General features: G+C 48.4%; 1 protein-coding gene across 7 annotated transcripts in view; it reads left to right on the top strand.

The window, feature by feature from the left end:
• Positions 1–26,215, top strand: part of OSMR (oncostatin M receptor) — a 50,642-nt gene that overhangs the window by 19,196 nt on the left and 5,231 nt on the right. For 3 of the 7 annotated variants that reach the window (XM_025436243.3, XM_049109313.1, XM_049109312.1), the window contains 12 exons: positions 4,257–4,428; positions 6,774–7,049; positions 8,216–8,345; positions 8,907–9,058; positions 12,605–12,747; positions 13,266–13,419; positions 16,503–16,579; positions 18,101–18,323; positions 21,249–21,428; positions 22,501–22,605; positions 23,948–24,121; positions 24,920–25,087. In XM_025436243.3, the coding sequence (XP_025292028.1) occupies positions 4,257–4,428; positions 6,774–7,049; positions 8,216–8,345; positions 8,907–9,058; positions 12,605–12,747; positions 13,266–13,419; positions 16,503–16,579; positions 18,101–18,323; positions 21,249–21,428; positions 22,501–22,605; positions 23,948–24,121; positions 24,920–25,087 (1,954 nt within the window). Of the gene's footprint in view, positions 1–1,313; positions 1,932–4,256; positions 4,429–5,466; positions 5,639–6,773; positions 7,050–8,215; positions 8,346–8,906; positions 9,059–12,604; positions 12,748–13,265; positions 13,420–16,502; positions 16,580–18,100; positions 18,324–21,248; positions 21,429–22,500; positions 22,606–23,947; positions 24,122–24,919; positions 25,088–26,215 lie in introns of those variants that run through there. The other 4 variants (XM_049109314.1, XM_049109315.1, XM_025436247.3 and 1 more) reach the window with 4 other exon arrangements.

Raw genomic sequence — 26,215 nt, 5'->3', positions numbered from 1 at the left:
ATACACTCACCAGTTGTTGACTTGGACCCAGTACAATATTGTACGAAGGATATATTGAGGCCAGTTGTCTAAGAAAAAGGAATTTGAGAGAAATGCTGGAAGAATTCATGGAAAACTAGTACCGAATAACACCGTCAGCAGAAGGAGCGCTAACCATAGACCCAGTGGATCCCATTTTAAATTTTTCTGACAGGGAGTTGTTCATGTCTGTTTTCACTTACTCGTTAAGAGTTCTTTATTCAGGGTAAAACAGCTTGTGAAACCTCTTCCGGGAACCTACTGAGGCCCCAGATCTTTGAGACTAGAGTTCTGCTTGTCCAGGGTATCGTCCCCGTGTCACCCAGGCCAGCCTGACTGGGGAAAGGAGAACACCAAAGCCCGGAGAGGTCCGTTGTGCTGCTCAAGGGGCCAGAGCCAGGAGAGCATCCACCGCCTCCCAGAGGCCCACACGGGGGTGACGGCCACAGGCACCCCCGGTCGTCGGTGGCTGGTCATGCCTCCCGGCCCAGCCAGTGCCTCCAGAAGCCCTTGTCTGACCCTCACAGGCCCGGAGTCCAGGAGACCCCTGAGATCCCCCTCCGGTTGCGGGAACGGAGCCCGCCTCGGGGCTGCTTCTGTGAGGAGCACAACCTCCCCTCGCGGGGCAGTTCCCTGGAGCGCAGGCCCCGGCCCGGTCGTTGCTGCTGAGGAGGGGCCGCTTCAGGACTCCCGCGCGGACGGCCGGGCCCGAGAGGCCAAGGAGGAGCATCTCGGTCCAGGTGCTTGCGGCCGGGCCAGGGACCCGGATGGATGGCGTGGGCCGCCCACAGCCCGTTCCGTGTCCGCCCTCCGGCCACTTGCTCTGTGGTCCTGTCAGTGGCAGGAGAAGGCAGCGTCGGGTGGCGCTCAAGCCTGAGGAGGCCCGAGCCGAGGCCGCCAGGGGTCGTGTGCGCCTCAGGGAAGAGTCCGGGGCCTCGCTCGCGCTTCCAAGAGATGTACGCGCCAGTTTCTTGCGACTTACTGGCATCTGCCGAATTAAACTTGCCGCCTCAATGAATGAAGACAGCCCAGGGCAGCCTGGGGGCTCAGTGGTTTAGCGCCACTGGGGACCCGGGATCGAGCCCCACGTCGGGCTCCCTGCGTGGAGCCTGCTTCTCCCTCTGCCTGTGTCTCTGCCTCTCCCCCTCTCTCTGTGTCTCTCATGAAGAAATAAATAAAATCTTTAAAAAAAGAAAGAAGAAAGAAAGAGAGAAAGAAAGAAAGAAAGAAAGAAAGAAAGAAAGAAAGAAAGAAAGAAAGAAAGAAAACAGCCCAAACATGATTCATCACATTAAAAAAAAAGTCACTGAATCGATGCATTCAAGGAAAGTTTTATCTCCTCCATTAAAGGCTGTAAACAGTACGAAGCACAAGTTGGGGTTGGACAGAGTCCTTGCCAGGAGTGTCAGAAAGATAGAGCCCTCTGCACATGAATGAGCCGCTGAAATCACTCAGCACATGGTTCGGGACCGTGAGCCTGGGTCCAGCAGTTATTCAAGGCGTAGGTCTGTCAGTGCTGAGGGGACGAAGCCGCAAACAGGAGTGTCCCAGGTGTGGGAAGGGCGGTGCTGGTTGCCGACAAGGGGCCTGACCTTCTCCGGCAACTTGGAAGAAGGTCTCTTGGTGCCACCAGAAGAAAGAGGATTAGAAGCTAATTTTGCAGGGAAGGTGGAGAAGAATATTCTGGGGAGAGCCCATGGCCGTGAGCTGAGGCCCAGAGGGAAGGGCTGTGAGCTCCCAGGCCTGACAGCGTGGAGCACAGAGGGGCAGGTGTGGCCTGGGCTGGACCACACCGGATGCTGGAGGTCATGCTCAGTTTCCTTCATTATCCTGAGAGCCACGGAAGAAGAGGGGTGACAGGATCTGGTTGGAAGTGTTTGCAAAGTCCTCTCTGGCTGCACAGTGGAGAACAGGTGGGGAAGTTGGGGAAGGCAAAGCATTACCGGCTGTGGGCTGGGTCCAGCGGAGAGGGGCCTGGAGTGGCTGGTGACCCTGGGGGTGACAAAAGTGGCCAGATTCCAAAGAGATAAAGGACGTAAAATCCAGACTGTGACTTGTCGACAGCAAAGTCACCATTACTGATAGAGTTTCTGGGTTTGTTTGTTTGCTTTTTGGTATTTGCTCTTAAACAAAATTTAATCAAAATGTACTCAAGACTGCCCATATTAAAAAGAAAAGTTGCATAGGTCAGGACCTCAAAACTTGTATTTAAAAAATATATTTTGGGGGCACCTGGGTGGCTCAGGGGTTGGGCATCTATCTTTGGCTCAGGGTGTGATCCTGGGGTCCTGGGGTCAAGCCCTGCATCGGGCTCCTCACAGGGAGCCTGCTTCTCCCTCTGCCTCTGTCCCTGCCTCTCCGTGTCTCTCATGAGTAAATAAATAAGATCTTCTTTAAAAAAAAAAAAAGGTAGAAGCATATAAATGAATGAATGAACAAATGAATGCATGTCTGGCTTCTCTATCAACGCCTTGTGAATCTGGTTAGCATGACTTAGTTATTCTGATCCAAATTTACCTGCTCAACTTGCAGGAAGAAAGTAATGCAATAAACCAAAATGGAACCATCTTCTAACTTGGAGTCCTGCATAGAGGGCAAGGGATGCGCACTGTTAGATGTCGCCCAGGTGGGCGGAGGTGGCCTCTCCCCAGGGCTGTGTTGGCCTCTGCCGGGGGCGCCGGTCAGCAGCCTGGGAAGGGGAAAAGGCGTCGGTGGAGAGAAGGCCTCAGACTTTGCTGGTTCCATGTTGTGTGTGACATGCATGTTGCCCGTCCTCATGACTGTAGGGCTTGAGATTGGCCCCAGGAATGGGGATGCAGACTCAGTTTTCCAGGACGTGCAAGTGTTTGTTGTCCCTGTCACCCAGCTGTGGAGGAAGAAAGCCAGTGTCCTGGGGGGCCCCACTGAGGAGCATGAGTGTCCGCTCATGCACAGTCTCCGCTCTCTTGGGGCCATGCTCCAGCCGGGGACGCAACCACAGAGGAAATGCCAACAACTACACAGTGCAGAGGCGGGGATGGATGTGACCCACTGCACGGGCAGTGTGGAGACATGAAGCCAGGGACATTGTGTGAGCAAGTGTTGAGGTATAAAAGTACAAGGTAGACCACTGTGTCCAGAGAGGAGACGCCTGTGAGGGAGAGGTAACGGAGGCAGGATGTAGATGGCTGGGAGGGTAAGTGGTAAAGAGCCATTGCAGCTTATTTTGTTAAAGAAAGTATTTTAGAAAGATCAAGCTTAAAGGCTGTTTGGAGGAAGACCAGGGTGGCTCAGTTGGTTAAGTGTCTGACTCTTGACTTAGGCTCCAGTCGTGATCTCAGGGTGGTGAGATCAAGCCTTGCATTGGGCGCTACACTGAGTGTGGAGCTTGCTTGGGATTCTCTCCCTCCATTTGCCCCTCCCTTGCTCATGCATGTGTGCTCCCTTGCTCCCTTGCTCGCTCTCTCAAATAAATAAATAAATCTAAAAAAAAACCAAAACAAAACAAGAAAAAGGCTGTTTGGGAAGACCAGTTGCAGTTCAACTTGGGCAAGCTTCCCAAGAGCACAGTGTAGGACATTCCTGTGTGGTTGACCTCTCTGGAGACTAAAGATTCTCACAGAAGAGGATATGGCTCCTTGGCCACCATATCTGCAAAGATAAGAGACCAAACCAACTCAAACAGAAAACAGATAAAGCCCAAGGGCCTCATGGAGACCCACCTGCTGGCTTCTGGGAGCCATCCGTTCTCCTGGGGACCAGATAGGACTGCCCTCTCTACCAAGATTTGGCCAACTTGATCTGACTGCGGCTAAAATTAAATATTAAAAAAATACTCCTCAGTCTTGCTTGCTTTTAAAGAATGACTCAATTAGTTCTCTAGTTTGCAGAAATTTTCTCAGCAGGCTCCGTGTGATGAGCGCGGTGCCAACCTTCTGGCTTGGATCTCTTCCCCCAAGACTTAGGTAGCTTCAGGTTTCTCTCACTTGCTCCCCACGAGCCCCCTGGAATCGGAAAGCCATAGGGGGCGGGAGCTGAGGGCTCCAAATGCAGGAGGCTGGGGCAGGTCCTGCTGAGACATCAGAGCAGGGCAACCGGCGGATTAGGAATGGACTACACCTGTGCATATGTGGCCACTGCACTGGGCTCCGGGGTGGGGAGAGCTTTGGGGTAACTCTAGTCAAGGCATTTTCCAGGATGGCTTGACTGGAGTCAAGGATGGCATTATCCATGTTTCCAAATTTTCTCTTTATTTCTAGGAGAACTATAGCACCACTGTGAAGGGGAACCAGCTTCTGCACTGGAGCTGGGAATCCCAGCTGCCTTTGGAATGTGCGAAACATTTTATAAGAATGAGGAGTGCGGTGGATGATGCCACAACCCCTGAGCAGAGGTTCTGGAGCAACTGGAGTTCCTGGGAGGAAGTGGATGGTAAGAAGGAAGGTGATAAAAGAGGGAAAAGGCTGAATATTTAATATTTAAATATTTAATATTTTGGAGGGATCAATTGTCAAATAGGAGAAGTCTCTTTCAAGGAGACTGAGTAGAAACCGCGATTATTTTTCTTTGTCTTCCATCGGAACCGAGAAGTATGCGTGTGAAGCTTGCCACCAGGAGATAGACATCTATGATCTTGCCTCAGAATTTATTCTTAGAGGTAATTATGCAAATTCAGGCAGTTTTGTATTCGTTTTCCAAACACGTGACCCGTGTTTATTATAGAATGCTAAGAGAACAAAGCAGGACATAAATTGTACCTATGTTTTTATTAGAATAAGACAAAAACGTGTATGCCTCTAGAGCAGAGGCTGGGAAGCTTTTGTGTAAAAGATAAGATAGGAAATATTTTAGGTTTCACAGACCCTATTGGTGTCCGTCAAGGCTGTTCCAACTCCGCCATTGTACCATGAAAGCAGTCCTAAGCAATATGTAAACAAATGAGAATTGTTGTGTTCTAATAAAACTTTATTTAAAAAACAGATGGCAAGCTGGAATTGGTCCATGGGCCATAGTTTACCAATCCCTGATGTAGAGAGAAGGGGTGAAATACGGAATAGGGAAATCAGGCCTTCATTTGAGTAATGAGATTAGGGATAAGTATGTTTTAAGTGTCTCTTAATTTTGATAATTTAATTTTGTTATTAATTAAAACTTAGAGTGGAATTTGCCACAATTTCTTATGCTTCATTTCGACTCTTGGCTGGTTCTAAAGCCTTGGCATTTGGTTCTCTCCATTTGCATACCTTGCCAGATAATCTGCAATTCTTGCCCATAGAACCATTCCTCCATTAAGTGTTTATGCAAATTTATTAAGCCAAACTGAAAACACATGAACCCACAAGTAGCCTAGTATTTATTTAATACTGGTAACAAATCTGCATTTTAGCCATGTCCTAAGCACTCTACATATTAATTTAGCCCTCAAATCAGCCCTTTGAAATGTATATTATTCTTATCCCCCCTTCACAGAGGAAGAAACTGAGCCACAGTTAGCTTAAGGAATCCATTAAGGTCATCAAGCCACTGAGCGGTAGAGCCAGAATTTCAGCCCAGACAACCTGGCTCCAGAGGCTGCCCTCTTGACATGACCTCCTACTGCTGACAGAGGGGCACCCAGGAAAAAGCAGAGACTGAAAAGATAGTAAGAGAGAACTACATTATAAGCAACTGTGATAGAATGGACTAGATTTCTCAAACTCTGTAACTTCCAAACTAACTCAAGAATGAATGGAAAGACCTGACTGATTATTCCTAACCCCCAAACGCTGGCTCTCAGCCACGGTTGCACATTTGAATCACCTGGGGACCTTTATTTTATTTTTTAAAAAGACTGTATTTATTTATTCATGAGAGGCACAGAGAGAGAGAGAGAGAGAGAGAGAGAGAGGCAGAGGGAGAAGCAGGCTCCATGCACGGAGCACAACGTAGTACTTGATCCCGGGACCCCGGGATCACACACTGGACCAAAGGCAGATGCTGAACTGCTGAGCCACCCAGGCATCCCGAAAAGGAGATTTGAGTGACTGGTATTCCCAAGAAGGTGGGCAGAGATGAGGTCAGTGGTACAATTTAGAGATTAAGAGGGACACACGGGGACACCCGGGTGGCTCAATCAGTTGAGCATCCAAATCTTGATTTTAGCTCAGGTCCTGATCTCAGGTTGTGGGATTCAGTCCAGCATCAGGCTCTGCACTTAGCGGGGAATCTGCTTGAGGTTCTCTCTCTCCCTCTGCCCCTCCTGCTCATGTTCTTTCTCTCTCTCTCTCTCTCTCAAATAAATACATACATAAAATCTTTTTTTTAAAGAAAGGATGGGGAGCCAGGTGGCTGCGGAGATGGACAGACCTGGCAGGGGCTTTGCCGCTTGCTGGGTGAGTGAAGGTGGGCCCAGGCCTACCTGTACGGGTGATGGCACTGGTAGGAGACAATGTACGGCCCACGGGACAACGTACATCCCACGGAATGCAGAGCCTCCTTTGTGGCTGCAGCCCATGGCGAGCAGCCGTGGGCGTCGTAAGCAGGGCTAGCAGTGCCACAGACTCCCAGGGCGACAGGACGTGGTCTTTGTAGTAGGAACAGCGGCAGCATTTTGCCCAACAGTGGGAGCCCTTGTACAGGCAGCAAAGTTTATAGGTTCATCTAGAAATTGAGGCTCCTCTGCTCTCCAGCAGGTCGAGGAATCTAAAGCTGTCTGTTGAGAGTGAGACCAGAGGGGCTGGTTTGAAATTTGAGCGATGTCCTAACTGTGCTGTGTTTTTTTAAATTTTATCTTGTAGTACAGAATTCTCTTGGACACGAGCCATTGTTCGTTTTCCCTAAAGATAAGCTGGTGGAAGAAGGCTCCAATGTCACCATTTGTTACGTTTCTAGGAGCCAGCAAAATAACATATCCTGTTATTTGGAAGGCGTCCGGATGCAGGGGCAGCAGCTCGATCCAAATGTCTCCATGTTCAACTTGCACAATGTTGCCTTCATTAGGGAAACGGGGACAAATATCTATTGTAAGGTGGACCGAGGAGATGACATAAAGGGCATCGTTCTCTTTGTGTCAAGTGAGTATGCACGTCCCTGTGCTCTTCTCTTCCCGCTTCTATGGAATAGATGGAATTTCCTTTATCAGAAGACAAGTCAACATTTCTGCTCATGGTCTGGATGCTCTTTGGTCCCCAGAGTCTTCTAGGAGAGACTCCGGAAAAGACACCCTGAAGGATTTCCTGTTGTTTTCTTGTCCTTCTTGACAATTTGATTCCTAGAAACCAAAATTACTAAAAGGGAGAAAGTTCAGGGCAAGGCCGTGCCTCGCCTTGGCCGTGTGGAGTGACCGCAGATTGGCACTGCGGGGACACAGATGGCCGGCCAGCCGAGGCCAGGGAGGCAGCCGGTGGTGTGCCTGGGGGGCCTGGGTTTGGATCTTCTTCTCATTCCCCCCATGGCCATGCACAGGGGGAATGAGCAGGTGGAGGCCGCCCGTCCCGAAGCGGGTGTGGGAGACGGCAGGGGCCCCCGTGGCTGGCGGCGGGGGCGGGGAGGGAGCGTGTCCCTTTCTCCAGAGGTCTGGGTGCCGGTGCCCAGTGGCCTCCTGGGTTTGCGGGAGACCTCCTGCCCCTGTGCTGCAGGGAGGGCAACGGCTGGGACGGCTCCGTCCTGCTGCTCTGGGCCCCTGGCGCCTCTGCCCCCCTGACCGAGGCCCCCGCCTGTCACAGGGGCTCCGGGGGGGCTGCCTTGGTCCGTGGGTGCTCAGTGCCCTGCTGCTGAGTGTAGCAGTCCCCCAGATGGGGGCTTCCTGGTGTCCCAAGCATAATAGCCCCGAGGCCCCAGCTTCCACGGTGAAACAGCGGGCAACACTGATTGCATTCATTCCTTCTTTCGTTTGGTCGGTCTGTTGGTCTGTCCGTCTGTCCCGCAGCGATACTGGAGCGACTACCAGCAGGCCCTGGGGGGACAGCATCCCTCACGTGGACACAGTGCAGGCCCTGCCAGCTCCCATCACCCATCCCGGGTGAAGCCTCAGAAAGGAACAAGGGAAGGAAAGAGAAGGGGCCGAGATGAGGGGCCCGAAATGTGATGTTCTGGGGGCGCTGGTGTCCTCCTATCAGTCAGGGGGACCCTGAGGCCTCAGACCCAAACAGAACTTTGCTGTTCCCCTTGTCTTTCGATAAAGGGGTTTAACCCTTTTCGATAAAGGTCTTTTCATCTGTTTTTCTCTTTGTTTGGACAGAAATACTTGAGGAGCCCAAGGATTTTTCTTGTGAAACCCGGGACTTTCAGACCTTGAGCTGTACTTGGGATCCCGGGAGAGACACTGGCTTGCTCAAGCAGCTTCCCCAAAGCTACACTTTATTCGAATCGTAAGTCAGCTCTGAGTGAGTTCTTGACAGATGCCTCCTTGTTCAAGGCGCTTCTGACAACAAGAGCCACCCTGAGGTGTTGCCGTGGAAAATGTGAACAGGCCGTTTGCAACCGCCCTGCCAGGAGGAAATCTTGAAGCGGTCGCAACTATAGGAGACTTTCCACCTGACTTTCATGAAAGGAAAACGCAGCTTAAAAATGATAAGACCATTAACGGTGAATCTTGATGTGAAAATAGTTCCATCTGATGATCTGGGTCTACCTAATTTCTAACTCTTTAAGAGTCTTTAAAATAAATTAAGGAGTATTCTCACCACCCATGTTGGATGGTGGCGGGGTTGGGGGGCAGTCACTGATTCATGGTTACACAATTAACCCCAGAATCGAATTTGTTGAAACGACAGTTTCAGTTGTGGTATTTGTTGATGGGGGACCGATGCCATCCTGTGGAACATAATGTGAGGAGCGACTGAGTGTGCCCCGAGCACAGGGATACGTACCTGTGTTGACAAAAGTGTAAACCCTGAACTTGTTGTGTTTTGTGTGTTTTTTTTTTTAAGATTTTCTGGGAAAAAGACACTTTGTAAACACAAAGGCTGGTGTAATTGGCAAGTAGCTCCAGAGTCCCAAGAAATGTATAACTTCACCCTCACGGCCGAAAACTACTTAAGAAAGAGAAGTGTCCACATTCTTTTTAACCTGACTCATCGAGGTGAGACTGGTGTCGTAGCCCACTGTGGTTCTGCTCCTCCACTGTGTGACGCACTGTGTGATCCAGGGAATGTGCTGTTGATTTTTGCCTAATTCATATCCTAAGTGAAAGTTTTAATTGATAACTCTCGTTGATGCCACACTTCTCTTCATGGATGCATGCGTGGCCCGTCGTCCCCTGTTATTTGTTTTGATAATGTCATAAGCACGTGCATGCTCAGTACTCACCTTGAGACTAGAACAGTAACTCACATCATCTCCCATCCCACAGCACCCCCACCCCGCTCCGTCCCCCGAGATAATTACAGATTTAAATGGTGGATGTGTGTGTGTGTGTGTGTGTGTGTGTGTGTGTATTCTCATTTCTGGTGTCATCCTTAAATGCTGTATTTTTTATTTTGATCGGTTTTGATGTATGTAAAAGACCTCAAGCCATATGTAATAATGGAGTAACTACTGTTTCTGTGATATTAAATTACGGACAGCGACCCATATCATTGAGTGTTATTATATAGTCCGTTGAGTCCTACTGCCGTAAAGTATTTCATTGTGTAAATGTATGGTATTTTGTTCAGGCATCCCCTTTGATGGTTTTTCAGGTTACATGAAGGGTTTTGCTCTTGGGTACGGTGCTGATGTGAGCATTATCTACGTAGGACTCGCCATTAGTTTTCTTGAGTGTGTACCTAAGAGCGGAATTGGTGAGGACATAGAGAATGTAGATGTGCAACTTTGGACACAATGCTGATGGTTTTCCAAAGTGGCTCTACCAGTTGTAGTTCTGCAGTGTGTCCACGTTGGTATGGTTGCCCATTTCATCTTGTCAGTTTACCGGGAATACCGTGGTATTCTATGATGGTTTTGATCTACAAAGTTGAGTATCTCTTCCTACGCTTTGACCACATGTTTTCTCTTTTATGAAATGCAGAATGGTTACCCGTGTTCACTTCTTCTAGAATGCTCATCTTTCACCTTTTGCCCTCTTAATTCCTACACATCTTTTAGATTTCAGCTTAATCATCACTCAGTCAGCCAGATAATTACAGAGTGGCTCCAGTGTAGCCAGGCAGTGGACGAAGCTGGGTAACTGCCCCTGGTGAGCTTGTAGGCTAGAGTGTGTCAAGGGGGGAGGGGTGCTGAGGTTGGGGATTGGACACATACAGTAAATAGACAGTATTTCAAGTATTGAGATACGCTGTGGAGATTGTAAACTCAGGTAACGTGGTAGAGAATGCCCGGGATGCTGCTCAGTTAAGATGAGGCAGTCCAAGAATGAGACAGGAGCAGAAAACATCGAGGGGCAGAGCATTTGAAGTAAAAAGAATAGGATTTGAAAAGGTCACGGGATGGGAACAAGCTCTGGGTTGTTTGAGAGACAGAATGTTCTTTTTTTTTTTTTTAAAGATTTATTTATTTATTTATTTATTTATTTATTTATTTATGATAGAGAGAGAGAGAGAGAGGCAGAGACACAGGAGGAGGGAGAAGCATGCTGGGAGCCTGATGTGGGACTCGATCCCAGGACTCCAGGATCGCACCCTGGGCCAAAGGCAGGCACCAAACCGCTGAGCCACCCAGGGATCCCCGAGACAGAATGTTCTTATGCCCATATTATGAGAGAAAGGTGATTGGAGTGTCCCGGTCACGCAGTAACTGTGGCACGAAGAGGGTAGTCTTGCCGGGGTGTGTTAGAAGGCGTTCATCAGGACAGATAAATGATATGACTTACGCAGTGGGAAAAGATCACTCAGGCTGGAGTGTCCGGGCCGAAGGTGGAGACAGGGAGATGGTTGGGAGGCTGTTGCAGTCATCAGGCCAAGACATTGCACCAGATGGAGTGAAAAAGTTGGTGGGAAGTGGTCATATTCTGAATTCACTTTGGAATATAGTTGGTAGGACTTATTTAGGGAAGGCATGTGTATTACAAGGGAAAGAGGATTTTAGGATGATTCCCAGGGTTTTGACTTAAACAGTTGAGCTAATACTGGAACGATTTCCTGAAATGGGGAGGATTTGGGGGGAGGAGCAGCCCTGAGCAGAAGCACAGAGTTCTGTTTCAGTGGTGTCAAGTTCAAGATGTCTTTCAGATATCTCAGTGGAGATTCTGAGGAGACCGTTGGGTATAGAGTTTGGAGGGCATAGGAGGAGAATTAAAATTTTGAGTCATCAGCCAATTGGATATGAGATAAAGATGAAGGCTCAGGATAGGGGCTTCTAGAACTCCATCTTTTAGGTCAAAAGGCCTTTTACACTTTCACTCTTGTCATCTCACTTTCAATGTTGCATTTATTTTTGTGGTTATCGATTCATGTTTGCTCCCCTGTTGCGCTTTGAAGGCAAGGTCCATGACTGGTTTTATTTTCTCTACCACCTGACAATTTCTCTTTTTGTTGGCATGTTTAGAACATTTATATATGGCATAATTATTTACATGGTGGGACTTAAGCTTACCATTTTATTATTTATTTTCTAGTTGTTCCCTCTGTGTTTTGTTCCTCTGATCTTTCCCATCCTGCCCCCTTTTGGATTATTTGAACATTTTTTAGTATCCCACTTCAATTTATCTATGACTTTTGCCTACATCTCTTTGTATCCCTGTTCCCCCGCCCCACCGTGGAAACTGAAATATGTTATTAATCTTTCATAGTTTTCTTAGGGTTAATATTCTCCTCTTCAAGTAAAATGGAGAAGCTTTACAACATGTCTTCCTTTGCCCTCCACTGAGGGCAGCAATACTTCAAATTTGGATCTTCTCCAATCTGCCTGCTGCTATTAACCTTTCAGAGTTCTGAAGCAGAATATTTAAGAATATTCCATGCACTCTATTGACTGGATTCAGTGAGATACACAGATTGGGAGTGCTTATCTTGTCTTTAGAAGACCTGAACTCATCCAGTCAGTTTTTCACTTCAGATATTATATTTTTTGGTTCCAAAATTTGCATTTGATTTTTTAAAGCATAGTTTCTATTTTCTGCTGAGAAGTGTTTTTCTTCTATTCATTTCAAATGTGGTTACTTTTATGACATGGATCTGTCTTTTAAGTCTTTAATAATTGTAGCTACATGGGTCATCTTGAGGTTGCCATCTGTTGATTGTATTTTCCCTTGTAAATTGGTGATATGTTTCGGGGTTTTTTATGTAGAATAATTTGGGGTTGTTATGATTGACATTGTTGATGTCATTTTTGTCATTGTTGATGTTACTTTGTTTAGACTCTGGGTTCTGTTGTACTCTCCCATGAGCCACTTCAAATTTTGATTCTCCTTCACAGTGTGCTTGCTTTTTGTTTAAGAGTCCTCAGTAGTTTCTTTTTATGTTTTGTTCAGAATTTCTAATATAATCAGTAAGAGAGAAAGGCTGTAGTTGGCAGACTCTATCTTGGCTAGAAGTCTGGTTTCATATAACATGTTTTCAAAAGTAAACAAAAAAATGCTACTGAATAAATAAATGAAGAAATGAACTGCCTGTTTACCAAAATCTTTTTGGATTTGTGTTGAATTTTTTTTTACTTGCGTGTGTATGTGTGTGTTTTTTCTTTTTGGCAGTGCACCCAATGGCTCCCTTTAATGTATTGTTTAAAGATGTAAGTGTCACAAATGCCACCATGACCTGGAAGGTACACTCCACTGGGAATTATTACACACTGTTGTGCCAAGTTGAACTCTATGGTGAAGGAAAAGTGATACAAGTAAGAATGCTGCTTAATTTTCTATTTTCAAAAAATCTCTTTATGTCCTGAACAGAGAGACTAATGAATAAAACCTCTTTAAAACCTTATTTCTGGGGGAGGTAGGCAGGGGTGAGGGATAACTGGGTGATGGGCATTAAGGAGGGTACAAGATGTAATGAACACTAGGTGTTCTATGCAACTGATGAATCCTTAAATTCTACGTCTGGAACTAATAAATAAAATTTAAAAAATCTTATTTATGTGTGGGTTCAAATGGTAAGGGTTATCTGTTTCAAAAGGTTCATGAAATTTAAATCACAAAGTTTAGAGTTGGGCAGAGTGTCTTAGAGATTTTCTTTTATCAGAGAAGTAGTCTTACCCCAAATCAGAATGGGCCATGCTGTGATTTGACTTTGCACTGAAGCATGCTCACCAGTACTCCTGTCTTCTCTGTTCTTTCTTCTTCTTCTTGTTTCGTTTTTTCTTTTCTTCTCATTTCTTTTCTTCCTTTCCTTCCTCCCTCCCTTCCTTTGAAGAAGCACAATGTTTCCGTCAAGGTGAATGGGGAGCTCGTCTTAAGTGGTCTGGAGCCAGACACAGAGTACTCGGCCCAGGTCCGCTGTGCTAATGCCAACCACTTCTGGAAATGGAGTGAGTGGACTCGTCAGAACTTCACCACAGTGGAAGCTGGTATGTTCAGCTCCCCAGTATTTAACTCAAGGATCTAAACTGACCCACGGGAGGTGGGTTGGTCTCCATGAGAGCTTTGGATTATACCAAAACCAAGGGGAAAATACTACAACAGAGGCTGAATGCCATCTTTTTGAAAAGTGCTGAATTAAATGCTTAGTGGCCTGTGGATGGGAAGACATCCACCTCAAACATACGTCAGTCAGTGTTCTTTCTTTCATACACTTTCTCTTCTTTCGTTTTGCCAAGATGGTTTATAAGCTACTGGTATTGCTGGCTTCCCATTGGATCTGGGGCTCTGTGAATTAGCATAGACTTTGAAAATTAAGGACGAGGGACAAACAGTAGTGTCCATTGCCAAGGAAAGTGTTGATCTCATACCAACAACTCAGGCTATGTGTGGACGTGTAATGACATTTGGAAACTTAATTTTCATTGATATGTCATTCATTCAGCATCAGTGAACCATGAGTCCTCTCGACCATTCTTGCGGTGGGACTTCCCTCACCACTGATCAAACCCCGAGTCTTTCTGGCAATAACTGCAGCTTCCAGCTCCAGCAGGCCTCCGGAGGTCAGATGGGCCCGGCCTGCTTTCATCTTCCAATTCAGAACAACAAATTATCGTTGTTGCCCAGTTTATGGAGGAGGCAGGTTGCAGCTGTAGATGGGGGAGACTCGCCTAGTTGACAGTGGCGATGAATGGCAGGCAGCAACTGTGGTGGCAGCAACCACTGGCTGAGCGCCACCCATGGCTCACGGTGCTTGCCGTGTTTTTGTCTGTTCCTCCTGATGGCAGGAGGCCGGAGGCACCAAGGTCGGGGCCTGGCTTTGGATCAGAGGACGCAGAGGCACAGGGAGCATCAGTGCCTTCCCTGGCATAGCCAGCAAGTGACGGAGCTGTTGACTGTGCCGCCCACCCAGGCCACCGACTCCAGAGCTCTGCCCTTAACCAGAGCTGGACCCTGTGGGTTCTGTCCTTGATATTATTACAACCTTGAGATCTTGTCGGTTCAGGTCCTGGCTCTCTTACCCCAAAGGAAGGAGTTTATGTATTCATCTCATTCCATCTTCTCTTGGTGAGTGTAGGCCGGCAGGGCTCTCTCTGTCCCCCCACCCCATGAGGACCACTTTATTTTGTTTTAATTTATTACTTTATTACTTACTTAATTTATTTGTTTATTCATGAGAGACAGAGAGAGAGGCAGAGACACAGGCAGAGGGAGAAGCAGACTCCATGCAGGGAGCCTGATGAGGGACTCGATCCTGGGTCTCCAGGATCACGCCCTGGGCTGAAGGCAGGCGCTAAACCGCTGAGCCACCCAGGCGTCCCGAGGACCCCTTTAAAGCAGTGACTGGAGCTGAGGGGGTGACGAGGACAGCTCGTCCCAGACTAAACGTCTGTTGGTCACTGGTTGTGCTCAGCAGCCTTCCTCTCCTCATCTGGGGCTCCTGCTCAGCCTCACTCCTGTACTCCCCGGGGCCTCCCATAGATCTTTCTAGAGGCATAGGCTCCTCAGGAATCCCTGCTATGGAATGGCCTGCTCCTGACAGTAACGTGGTACGCTCCTCACTTGTGTTTTATTAAAGAATCTTTGCTTTAATGATACCGCTCTGCTTTGGGTTTTCGGGTTTTTTTTGCTAATTCATTTTAACATTATAACTAAAATTAAGTGCAAAAGGAAAAATGGCCGAAGGACAGGGTTTTTAGGGAACTGTATTTCTTTTAGTTCAAAAAATTCTGAAAATCTCAAATTTTGCTTTTGATGGTAACAAGAGAATGAGATGAAGCTACTGGTGGTGAATCTGTAAATATATATAGCTAGGTATAGATAGATGTACATACATGTCTATATATCTATAGATACATCTATATCTACATATACATTTTTTTTTTTTTACTGACGACATTTTGCTTGATGCTGGAAAGGCGACGTTTCTGTGTATTATAACCGTACCTCAGTGTAATCGTAGTGAGCAGATGGAAATGGCACCAGTAGAAATACAGTAGAAACTCTATGGGCCCAAATACAGAGCGCAGCAGCTGTGCTTCAGGGCTGTCCTCACAAGGACTGACTTACAAACCAGCTGAAGATTTTGCATTGAGCTGAGAGTCTCGTGCTCTTTCTGAGTATTTCAGTAAGTTTTTGAATGAATATTGGCTTCTCCCATGGATTATTTAGGAAGTTGAAATCTGCTTCAATATATATTATAAAATGTATGGTCATCTTTAAGTTGAGGAGAAAGGGTCTGCAACTAAAAAGGGACTTCCTTGAATTGCAATTCTTGGGGATAGTAAACTATTTTTTAAAATTTTTTATAAAAGAATTTATATATTTTTAAAACAGCTTAATCTTTGTGTTACATTCCAAAATAGTTCTTCTTGCACAGAGAAGTTTTGAATCAAATCACAAATGTCCTCATGGTTTATTGGCGGTAAAGACAGGCTTTTCTAGAACACAGTAGTGACGGCAGTGAGTGGATGTCTTGGGTGTCCAATAGGCAGGTAGCTGCCCCGGGCAGGCTGGCAGCTGGGAGAGAAAGGGGTGTGGGGAGGAGGGGGATGTGGCCTTCCCAGTGGAGGGGGATCAGAGAGGGGTGCCCAGGCTAGAGGACCGGTGAGAGGACCAGCCAATGTGAAATCAGGGTCACATGTAAGAGCATCCCCGGCCCCTAGGGCTGCCACTTAGTGCACCTCTGTTGCAACCTTTGCAAATGAAGCAAGGAAGTAGCAACGGTCTGCTGCTCCTAGAAATTCAACCAATGAGAAGTTCACCTAACTAACCTCCTACAGTTGGTCTAACTGATGAATGATTCCAAAATTTTCTGGTGCTTCTGGAAGCTCAGGCTCGATGTTCATAAGAACTTTTGGTTTGAGGCAGCAGACCTTTGGTAGAGCACCTACTATGTGCACTTAGTGAGGCGTGAACGATGTGGCCGTGGACAAGTGGGAAGAAGTCACAGAGGGTGAAAAAAGTGAGAAGCAAGTCTCAGGCAGGACAGGTCATCATCACTTCATTTGACTGAACTATATTGTCCTACACACATGTCATGACCCCTCCCCCCATCTTTGGTTAATTTCAGCTCCCTCGGAGGCTCCTGACGTCTGGAGAAATGTGAAGTCAGTGCAGGGATATTGTGTTGTGACTTTATTCTGGAAGGTAAGATGCACGGATTCCACGAGACAGATTTGCTGGGCGCCGTCTTTCAGCGGCTCACTGGCTACGGTGCTGTCTTCCAGTTGGGGGAGCATCTTAACGTGAGTCCAGTAGAAGGTCTTACCCCAGTGGAGGAGTCCCCTTCCACACCCGTCTCCCAAAGGCCCCGGCTGCCCCTTCCTTGGCAGCCCATCAGGCGGATGGCCAGTTCTGATTGGTAGAGCATCTCCCAAATGTCTTTTCCAGCCTGCTCCAATGTTTGCAGGGCCCTGGGCAGTAGCGTGAGGGGAGAAGCAGACACCATGTCAAAAAATTATGAATATTGGGGATCCCTGGGTGGCTCAGCAGTTTAGCGCCTGCTTTCCGCCCAGGGCGTGATCCTGGAGTCCCGGGATCAAGTCCCACATCAGGCTCCCTGCATGGAGCCTGCTTCTCCCTTTGCCTGTGTCTCTGCCTCTCTCTCTTTCTCTCATATTTACTTATGAGTAAATAAATAAAAATTTAAAAAAAGAAAAATTATGAATATTTAGATATTGAATGCAAAAGGTGCAAAAGGAAAATGGCCTTAGATACGGTGTTAATCCACCTGAAAGTCCAGTGTGTGTCAGGACTCTCAGATCCTCAGCTCGTGTTTTCACACCCAACATGACTGTCCTGGCTCTCCTTCCCACCTCACACTGGTTGTCTCTGCGAGGAGCCCTGGGAGCTCACACAGTCTCTGTCGGGGCTCTGTGCTCAGCCCAGCACACAGGTGGCCCTTTCGGACCCAGGGGCGCACACACTCTTGAGAGGGCAGGCTGGGGGCAGGTCCTGGCAGTGAGCTCGGGATTGTGCGGGCAGGGAATTCTCTTGAAGCTGAATGGAGGTCTAGAGGGGGCCGTGTGCTCCATGAATGGCTCAGGGCACAGCTGTGCAGGGAGAAGACGGCCGGGGGAGGGGAAGGGAGGCAGGGGCCAGGCTGCTCCCTCCAGGGTCTGCTCCTGTCTCCTCATGGTGCCCACGGACACCTTTCTTACCAGGCTGAAGAGAGCCCTCCTCCTCCGGCCTGCTCACTCTTCTCTGGACACATGCTCTTGAGGAGCCCAAATGGTCCTCTTCTCTACTCAGCTTCAGTTGGACTGGGATGCCTGACTTCAAGCTTGGTTTAGAGTGTTATTTTGTTAATTAAGCTATTTTTAAACACTTATTTATTATTTGAGAGAGCGAGAGAGCGCATGAGTTAGGGGGGTTAGAGGAGAGTGTATGAGTTAGAGGGAGAGGGAGAAGCAGACTCCCCGCTGAGCAGAGAGCCCGACACGGGCCTTGATCCCAGGACCCCGGGATCATGACCTGAGCCGAAGGCAGGTGCCTAACTGACTGAGCCACCCGGGTGCCCTAAGCCTTTTTTAAAAATTTGGTGTGTGTGTGTGTGTGTGTGTGTGTGTGTGTGTAAGGCAACTGATGGACAGAAAAGATGAAAAAGTAATTATACAAGCTCCTTTCAAAGGAAAGCCCATTTTGAAATGATTATCCATTTTTTTTCAGCCACTCTCAAGATTGCAGGCCAATGGGGAGATCCTGTTCTATAACATCGTCGTCGAAGATCTGGACAGACCGTCCGGATTGCAGCTCCTGTCCGTTCCGGCCCCCGCCAACCGCACAGAACTAACCCTCGACCAGCGTGCTTACCAGATCCACGTGACGGCCAATAACAGTGTGGGCACGTCCCCCGCCTCGGTCCTCGTGGTCTCTGGAGATCCTGGAGATGGTGAGTTTCGTTTTGTTTCTTTTTCTTTTTTTTTTAATTTTTATTTATTCATGAGAGACACACAGAGAAAGAGAGACAGAGACACAGGCAGAGGCAGAAGCAGGCTCCACGCAGGGAGCCTCGATCCTGGGTCTCCAGGGTCACGCCCTGGGCTGAAGGCGGCGCTAAACCACTGGGCCACCCGGGCTGCCCTCGTTCTGTTTCTATCCTCTGGGAGAGCATGAGGGATGCCATCCAGGAGACGTGGACAAACTGGAAAGGCAGTCACCCCGGTGGGGGGACAAACATCTTGCTGCCAAACGCTGCTAGTCGTTTTCCTCTGTCTAAGCTCAGCTGCGGCTTTCCTGGGACAGACCCCCTCGGTGTGGGGAGAATGGGGGTTCGGTGTCCCAGGACACTGCCGCCTGAGACGCTCCCACGGGCTCGGAGAATTAGCCCACCTTTGCTCGAGGAAACACGCCGCCAATTCGCAAGCCTCCCCTGAGAGCCGGAGTTGCTGGAAACACGCTTTGGGCCTGCGTTTATTATGCTGTGCAATATTTGGCCATCATCTTTCCAGAAGGCTTCGCTGAAGCTGTAAGATGAAATACGGCCACTGGCCACTAGCCTGTGAGACACCAGACAGGGCAGAAATGACCTGACGTGCAATCAGTGGCCACTTGACCCACGTCCCTGGGACAGCGGAGAGAAGAGACCGGACCCACTGCCCACCCCCAACACGCACCCGCAGGCTCTGCGACGGGCATTCTGCACCGGCCGTAGCGCCCTTCTTCCTGCTCGTGGGGCTTCCTGCTCATGGGGTTGCGGCACGTTGGGTTCCACTTCTCTTCCTAGTTAGCCTTTGATTTGGGCTGAGAAGGCTGGATCACTAGGTGGTGGTGGTTTATTTATTTTTGAAGAACTACCCAGTGTGTGTGGGGCACCTGGGTGGCTCAGTGCTTGAGTGTCTAGGCCTTTGGCTTGGGTTGTGATCCCGAGGTCCTGGGATCGAGTTCCTGGGGCAGGGAGCCTGCTTCTCCCTCTGCCTGCGTCTCTGCCTCTCTCTCTCTGTCTCTCATGAATAAATAAATAAAATCTTAAAAAAACTATCCAGTGCATCAAGTAAAAAAAAGAAATCTGGATGGTGGCACAGAAGAAAAACTAAGGAGTTACTTAACATGACCTTTGCTTGTCAAGAACTGCATTAGAAAAGAAAGTGAAAAGTTGTATTTTGTCTTCATTCGGATAAGAACAGGAAAAGTGAGCATTTCATTCACCTTGGAGGAGCTGATAGTTACAGAAACACTGCCTTGCGTGAAGCACCGTCCAAATAACACTGATGAGCACTATCAGCTGTTTGGGGGCCTTCTCTATCTACCCTACTTTCCTTCCCCACACCCTGCCCTCAGGTCCCCATATCTTCTCCAGTGAGGCTCTATCCAGCCTTCCCTAAGTGGCCCATGTTCTTAAATCACTACAGTCTAAAAAAATCCCTGTTGCACTAAAAGGCCAAATGTTAAGGTTAAACTAATTCATACTAGAGTCCGAATGACTGAAAAAAAAATTTCCTTTCTCCTTCCCTCCTCTGTCTCCACTTCTCAAAACATATTTGCAGTTTTCAGTATATGTGCTGCCGAAGCGAGCACTATTTGCAGTTTTCAAAAGGCAGTATGATAAGGGTTAGGATTCTGAGTTCGGGACGACATTTTAGCCAGTGTGAATAAGGAAAGCGAAAAATGCCAGCTTTGTTGTGAAAGAAATTTCTTTCTTTCATGGAAGAAGACAAGGAGGCCACAGAGGTGGCACATACAGAGGCCCTCACGGGGAACCCTTTGTCTTACACCTAGAGCTACACATTCCTTTAGGTGTCCCTGGCTGGGTAGTAACTGGAAAAATTAATAGCCCTGTGCTTTCACCCCCATGTCCAGCTGTAATTAGGAGGGCCGAAAAAAATACAGGGTGCCCAGTTAAATTCAAATGGCAGATAAATAATGAGTAAATTTTCAGTGTAAGTCTCAGCCATGCAGTATTTGGTCCTCATTTTTTTTTTTTTTTTCTGAGCAGCTGCCTGCAGGCCCACTCCTTGGTCTATCTCCGCTGTCCGTGGAGCTACCAGCGGGGACCACTGCCTTATTAACAGTGGCAGGCTATGAAGGCAGCCCCGGGAAATAGGAGAAATGCTCATCCCCCAAGGTATAGGGTGACTCTGCTTGCAGTCAGTAGGACTGGGAGTCCCTGGAGATCTTGCTTCCAGTAGAAAACTACCCTGGTGCAGAAAGTACGTTGAGGTGGCGGCGTTGGTCACGAGTTAGCGTGCACATCTCCACATGATCCAACCTAGGACACGTCCGAACTTCTTTTTCTTTTGATGGACTCGCTCACTTTCTACCCCTAACATCACAGAAGTAGTTAGCTCAGGAGCAGCCAGCGTCACATGGCGGGAATGAAGACATACTACTCATTTGTTCAACAGGTATTATTTGAAAGTAGCAAGTACCAGATGTGGGGACAGCAACTTTGTGAGTAAAGGGAAAGATAGTAAGTATTTTAGGCTTCACGGATCACCCGGCCTCTGTTCTATATCCTATAGTCTTTGTTTTTTGCAGCTTTAAAAAAAATCTTAAACCTCTTCTTAGCTCAAGGGTCACAAAGCAAGCTTTGGAAGCTGGACTTGTCCTGCTGGCAGTACTTTGCTGTGACCCTTGTTTCAGCGACTGAAGTCTCGCTGGGTCTCAGAAGATTAGGACAAGAGACCTCCGGAGGGCCCAAGTGAATATTTGCTGGGAAACATTATCCTGCTCTCCCCCAAGCTTCTGTAGCCATTGAAGTGATAGGGCTCTTAACTGTCAGAGACAGTGCACGTTCAAGTTGATTGTCGTCTTTGACCCCTTTTTAAACACGTACGATGGCTTATGTCTGAAGCATGGCTCTATTTGTAATGCACAGAAGAAGTTGAGGAAGAAAGAGTCAAAGGCACAGAAGATGGATTCTCTCTGTCATGGAAACCCCAACCAGGAAACATCACGGGCTACATTGTGGAGTGGTGTGACCGTCCCCGGGACCCGCTCTGTGACCTCCAGTGGAAACACCTAGGTCCCAACACCACAAGCACAGTTATTAGCTCAGGTAAGAAGCCTGCGTATTGCCATCTCGTTCCCTCCACCTCGGAGCAAGTTCATCTGGGACCTCTGGCCCATCTCACAGTTTGTGCCAAACTAATAATTTTGAAATGACCGACCCAGCATGGGTGCTAGGAGTTCAGAATTTACAAGGATGTGGCCTCAGATTTGGCCTTCAGTCTACTTTTACAGAGATTGTCTGGACCTAAGGCAAACCCTGGGATGGGTTTTCATGTTGTTTATGAATTGGTGCCTTGAAATCAGTGGTCTCAAATGAGTGGCAAAGGGACATTACAACCCTGCCTCTCCAGAGAGCTCTTACAAAAGCAAAGACACGTATGGATTTGGGAGACATTTAGGACATAGAGTTTAGGAGTCAGTCGTCAACTCCTTCACTTTCAGTGGGAAAAAATAGACCCTGACCTCTCACCTTCCGCCCTGGAGTTGTCATTTCAAGGTTCCTAGTTTAGCCAAGTCAAGGAAGCATAGGTTCATGGCTTGAGTGGAGGGGTCAGCAGCGCCATCTGCTGGGTTCAAGATAAAGATGTGGGACTTGCCAGTGTCCAGAGGGTGCCCGCGGCCCCGGGGGAGGGCATTCTGTGGCTGGTGGGGGTGAGGAAGTGAGGTGGCCCTTGGCTAGAGCAGCGTCGTGCTGGAGATGGATTGCAGAAGGGCAGGTGCGAGGGGAAAGCCAGGAAGTGCCAGCAAAGCCTTCCAGATGCTCAGCTTTCGGGGAGGGGCAGGGGCAGCGAGAGAAGACAAGTCAGTGGAGGGGATTTGGAGTCCAAGAGACTTTAAAACGGTTTTCTGCATCTGGCTGAACTCCCCGCCCGGTTTCATGCATGCGGACAAGAGGGCGTGAGGGCTCTCGTGGCAGAGCACGGCGTGGAGGACAGGCCGCTGCAGACAGTGGACGCCGCCGAGGCCACCGGAGGCGGGGGGGATGGTGGAGAGGAGCGCAGAAATCCTGAGGAGGGATTACGTAGGAGACGCCAGTTCATTTCTCATTCTGCTCCTTTTCAGAAATAAAGAGAATGTCACTCTGTGTTACTGAAAATCTGTTGACCTTTCTTCCTTAGATGCTTTTAGACCAGGGGTCCGCTACAACTTCAGAATTTATGGAATTTCTACAGAAATGGTTCCTTATCTATTAGAGAAAAAAACAGGATACTCCCAGGAGCTGGGTAAGTTTACGGCATAACACGGGGCCGGGGGCAGGGTCGTTCAGAAAGATGCAGGGACCCCAGCTGTGCGGTCGGGGATGTCTCCGCACCTTTCCTGATTTTCAGTGTCCCATTGATTCTGGAAATCGGGTTTAAAAAATGACTTTAAATCATAAACTGTAAACCGTTTATAAAATGTCATACCAAAGAAGAAAACAAGCTCACTGCCGATGTCGCCACCCGAAGGCAGATGCCCAGAGTAAGTATTTGGTGTATAACCAGGTATTCCTTCTCCCTCTGTACAGATACACATTTTTAAATAAGGGTGGGATCTTAGTCTAGGCAGGTTTGACTCATGTCACTAAATATTATTTACGTCACTGCAAGGTGTTTAATTGTTTGCATGTGTCAAGTCACCTGTCAGTGGACATTTAGGATGATTACAGTGGTTTTCAACTATAAGCCACAAAATTCGTCGTCAGGTACCTTTCCACCTGCAGCGCCCAGTCTCTCTTATCCTTCGCCCAATCTCTCATGCCCTGAGTCACCATCACTTGAGCGAAATCTCCATCCATATCCATGGTGATGGTTTATAGAGGAAGTCTCAGCATACTTGAGTCCAAAGGTTTTTTAGTTTCTCATTCCTTTTACAATTTTTAAGATTTTTGACACCTGTTGTGAAACCACTGCCCCCCCCCCCCCATCCCGAAATTTCACTGTGATTCCGCCAGCAGTGGAAGGCAATTTCGATCCCACTGAACTCTGGGCCCCTGGGACCTCCCCGCCTTGCACCTTGCATCAGGTCACCTCTCCCAATCTCCGATCGAGGGTGCCCTCTGAGACCCGCAGGAGGGGTGTTGGTGGTGCGCGTGTCTGTGTGCACACACGTGTGTGCACAACAGGCTCCGGAAGCCTTCAGAATAAATGCTCTCGGATGGTTTGAGTGACACTCGGATGGCTTGGCATTGTCACAGCCTGGGAACCGGAGTTCCTCAAATGCCCTCTGCAGTCCGTTCTCTGGCAGGGTCCTCTCTGTCAAACACTATTTCGAGTTCAAGAGCAGAATGAAGTGGAAGGAACCCTTTATTCCCTTTCCCGCTGCGTGACCTCGTGCGAGCTCTTGAGGGTCTCTGGCGGTCCCTTTCTTCACCCGTGAAAGGCCGGGCTTGGACAGGAAGATGGCTCAGCTCTTTCCCACGCAAATGATGTCAAGGCACGAATACCCCAGAGAAAAAGAGAAAACCCGTGAACTGGCTTAAGTGCCCCCGGGCTCCGGACTTGGTTGTGGCCCTACTTTTAGTTTACACGAGTGCCGTGAGAATGTTTCCAGGTGATGACTCTCCTTACCCCGCCTGCCTTCCAGCTCCTTCGGACAACCCTCGAGTGGTCATGAGTAACCTGACCTCCCACTCCTTCACTCTGAGTTGGAAGGATTATTCCACTGAATCCCAGCCCAGTTTTATCCGAGGGTACCACGTCTACCTGAAATCCAAGGCGGGGCAGTGCCACCCAGGATCTGAAAAGGCAGTTCTTTCAGGTGACGTTTCTGTTCACTCTTTCAAGCCCTCACTATGCAAAACCGTCGGAAAGGTGGTCATGACGCCTGGGTGGCTCAGTTAAGTGTCTGCCTTTGGCTCAGGTCATGATCCCGGGGTCCTGGGGCTCCCTTTCAGCGGGGAGCCTGCTTCTCCCTCTCCCTCTGCTGCTCCCCCTGCTTGTGCTCTCTCTCTCTCATGAATAAATAAAATCTTTTTTAAAAAAGAAAAAGAAAGCAAGGTGGCCACGTGTGACCATGGCCATGACCTGTTCTTGCAGGCTTTTATGGCCCAACGTGTTCTTCAACAGAACAGTGGGCCAGAGGGCAGGGTCCGTATTTTAACTTCCTTAAAACACCATGCCTGGTAGTTCTGGAAGCATTTGAGGACCATCAGCGCCTTAAGAAAACCTGCCAGTTATGAAACTTTTCTTGCTAACTCCTTTTGTTTTTTTCTCCTTTGATTTGTTTAAGGTTATTACAATGTAATAACCTTAACAATATTTTTAAAATATTACAATTTTTAAAGTCTCTCTCAGCTCTTACGGGGTCCGGCAGACTTGTGTGCTCTTTCTGGATGCCCAGCGTCCCTTGTTCAGTGGTTGCTCTGCTTTGCTTGCCATCTCCTAGAAATGTTACCAGTGACCCAGAGTGATGAAGTTATGATTTAGTTTTTGATGGGTTTACGATGTTGACCGCATTGAGACAAGAATATTAGCCCCCAGCCCTGTCACAAGATCATCTCTCTCTCTCACTCTTAATGTTATCTTTCTTGAAAATGATTTTTTTTTTAAATGACAGATGATTCAGTGTGTTGCAAGTACAAAATTGACGACCCAAAACAAAAGATGTTCGTCGTGGGAAACCTCCAGCCAGAATCCTTCTATGAGTTCCTGGTCACCCCGTACAGCGCTGTGGGCGAGGGCCCCCATGGCGCTTTCACAAAGGTCACGACTCCCGATGAATACTGTGAGTTTTCCCAAATCAAACCGCTTCCCTTAGATACCGCTGGAAACTAAGGGGTCACGCACCTGCTGCCGTGGGCTTTGACCAGATCACGAGCTTTTAGGCCTTTCTTCTCTTTCTGTCTCTCACTCTCTACATGCGACTCTGTTTCAGGAAGACTGTTATGCAAAATCCCACTACCTTAAGTAGGAAACAGTGGGGCCGGTCTGACTGGCTTATGACCTGGAACCTTTCTCTGGCGGGCCACGGTGGCCCTAAGGCACACTTGGAACTTGGTCCCAAAATGGTTTGAAAATCACAGAAGGCATGGTTTTCTGTCCACTTCGAAGAGCCCCAAACCTGCTCTCCTCGGCAGAGCTGCTGTCTGCAGGCCGGCCTTCTGGCTGGTTCCCCGCCCTGGCAAAACCGTGCCTCCTGACTTTGTGTTTCTGGAGGCAGTTGAGAGAGTAGAGGTGGGGTTGGCTGGGGAGGGGCCTGGTGTTTGCTGATTGGTGGGGGAAAGTGACCTCAAGAGATCCACTTTTCTGGACTCCTGGGTGGGCTCAGAGGTTGAGCATCTGACTTTGGCTCAGGTCATGATCCTGGGGTCCCAGGATCAAGTCCCCCATCGGGCTCCCTGTGAGGAGCCTGCTTCTCCCTCTGCCTGTGTCTCTGCTTCTGTCTCTGTGTCTCTCATGAATAAATAAATAAAATCTTTTTAAAAAAGAGAGAGAGAGATACACTTTTCAAAATGCATGTGGCTTGAAAGAGAGAGAAGAGGGCGGGGAGCACGGTGGGAACCAGTTGACGGTCAGTTAGATTGTCAAGGTAAACACAGACCTGCAGCCAAATGGATCCTGATGGAGGAAAGGGGGGCAGTGGGTATCACATGGTGGATCGTGGAAGACACTCCTCCCCGCTGCCTGCAGTTACCAGGGGCCCTGGCTCTGTCCTCGGTCCTTGGTCCTCAGGGCTCAGGGCAGGGTCCCTTTGCTGGTGGTGGCACTGTGGGCTCAGGATGGTGTAGCAGGTGGAGCTGCTGGCCCTGGGGTGCTGACCGGGGCTGAGGACAGCCGCCACTCAGCAGGCAGGTGACTCTGCCAGCAGGTCGGGCCACCACGCAATGCCCACTCCTCAGGTTTCCAACTCTCA

This window comes from Canis lupus, chromosome 4 (assembly GCF_003254725.2).
Source record: "Canis lupus dingo isolate Sandy chromosome 4, ASM325472v2, whole genome shotgun sequence".
Lineage (NCBI taxonomy): Eukaryota > Metazoa > Chordata > Mammalia > Carnivora > Canidae > Canis > Canis lupus.
This window is presented reverse-complemented; position numbering and strand designations above follow the sequence as displayed.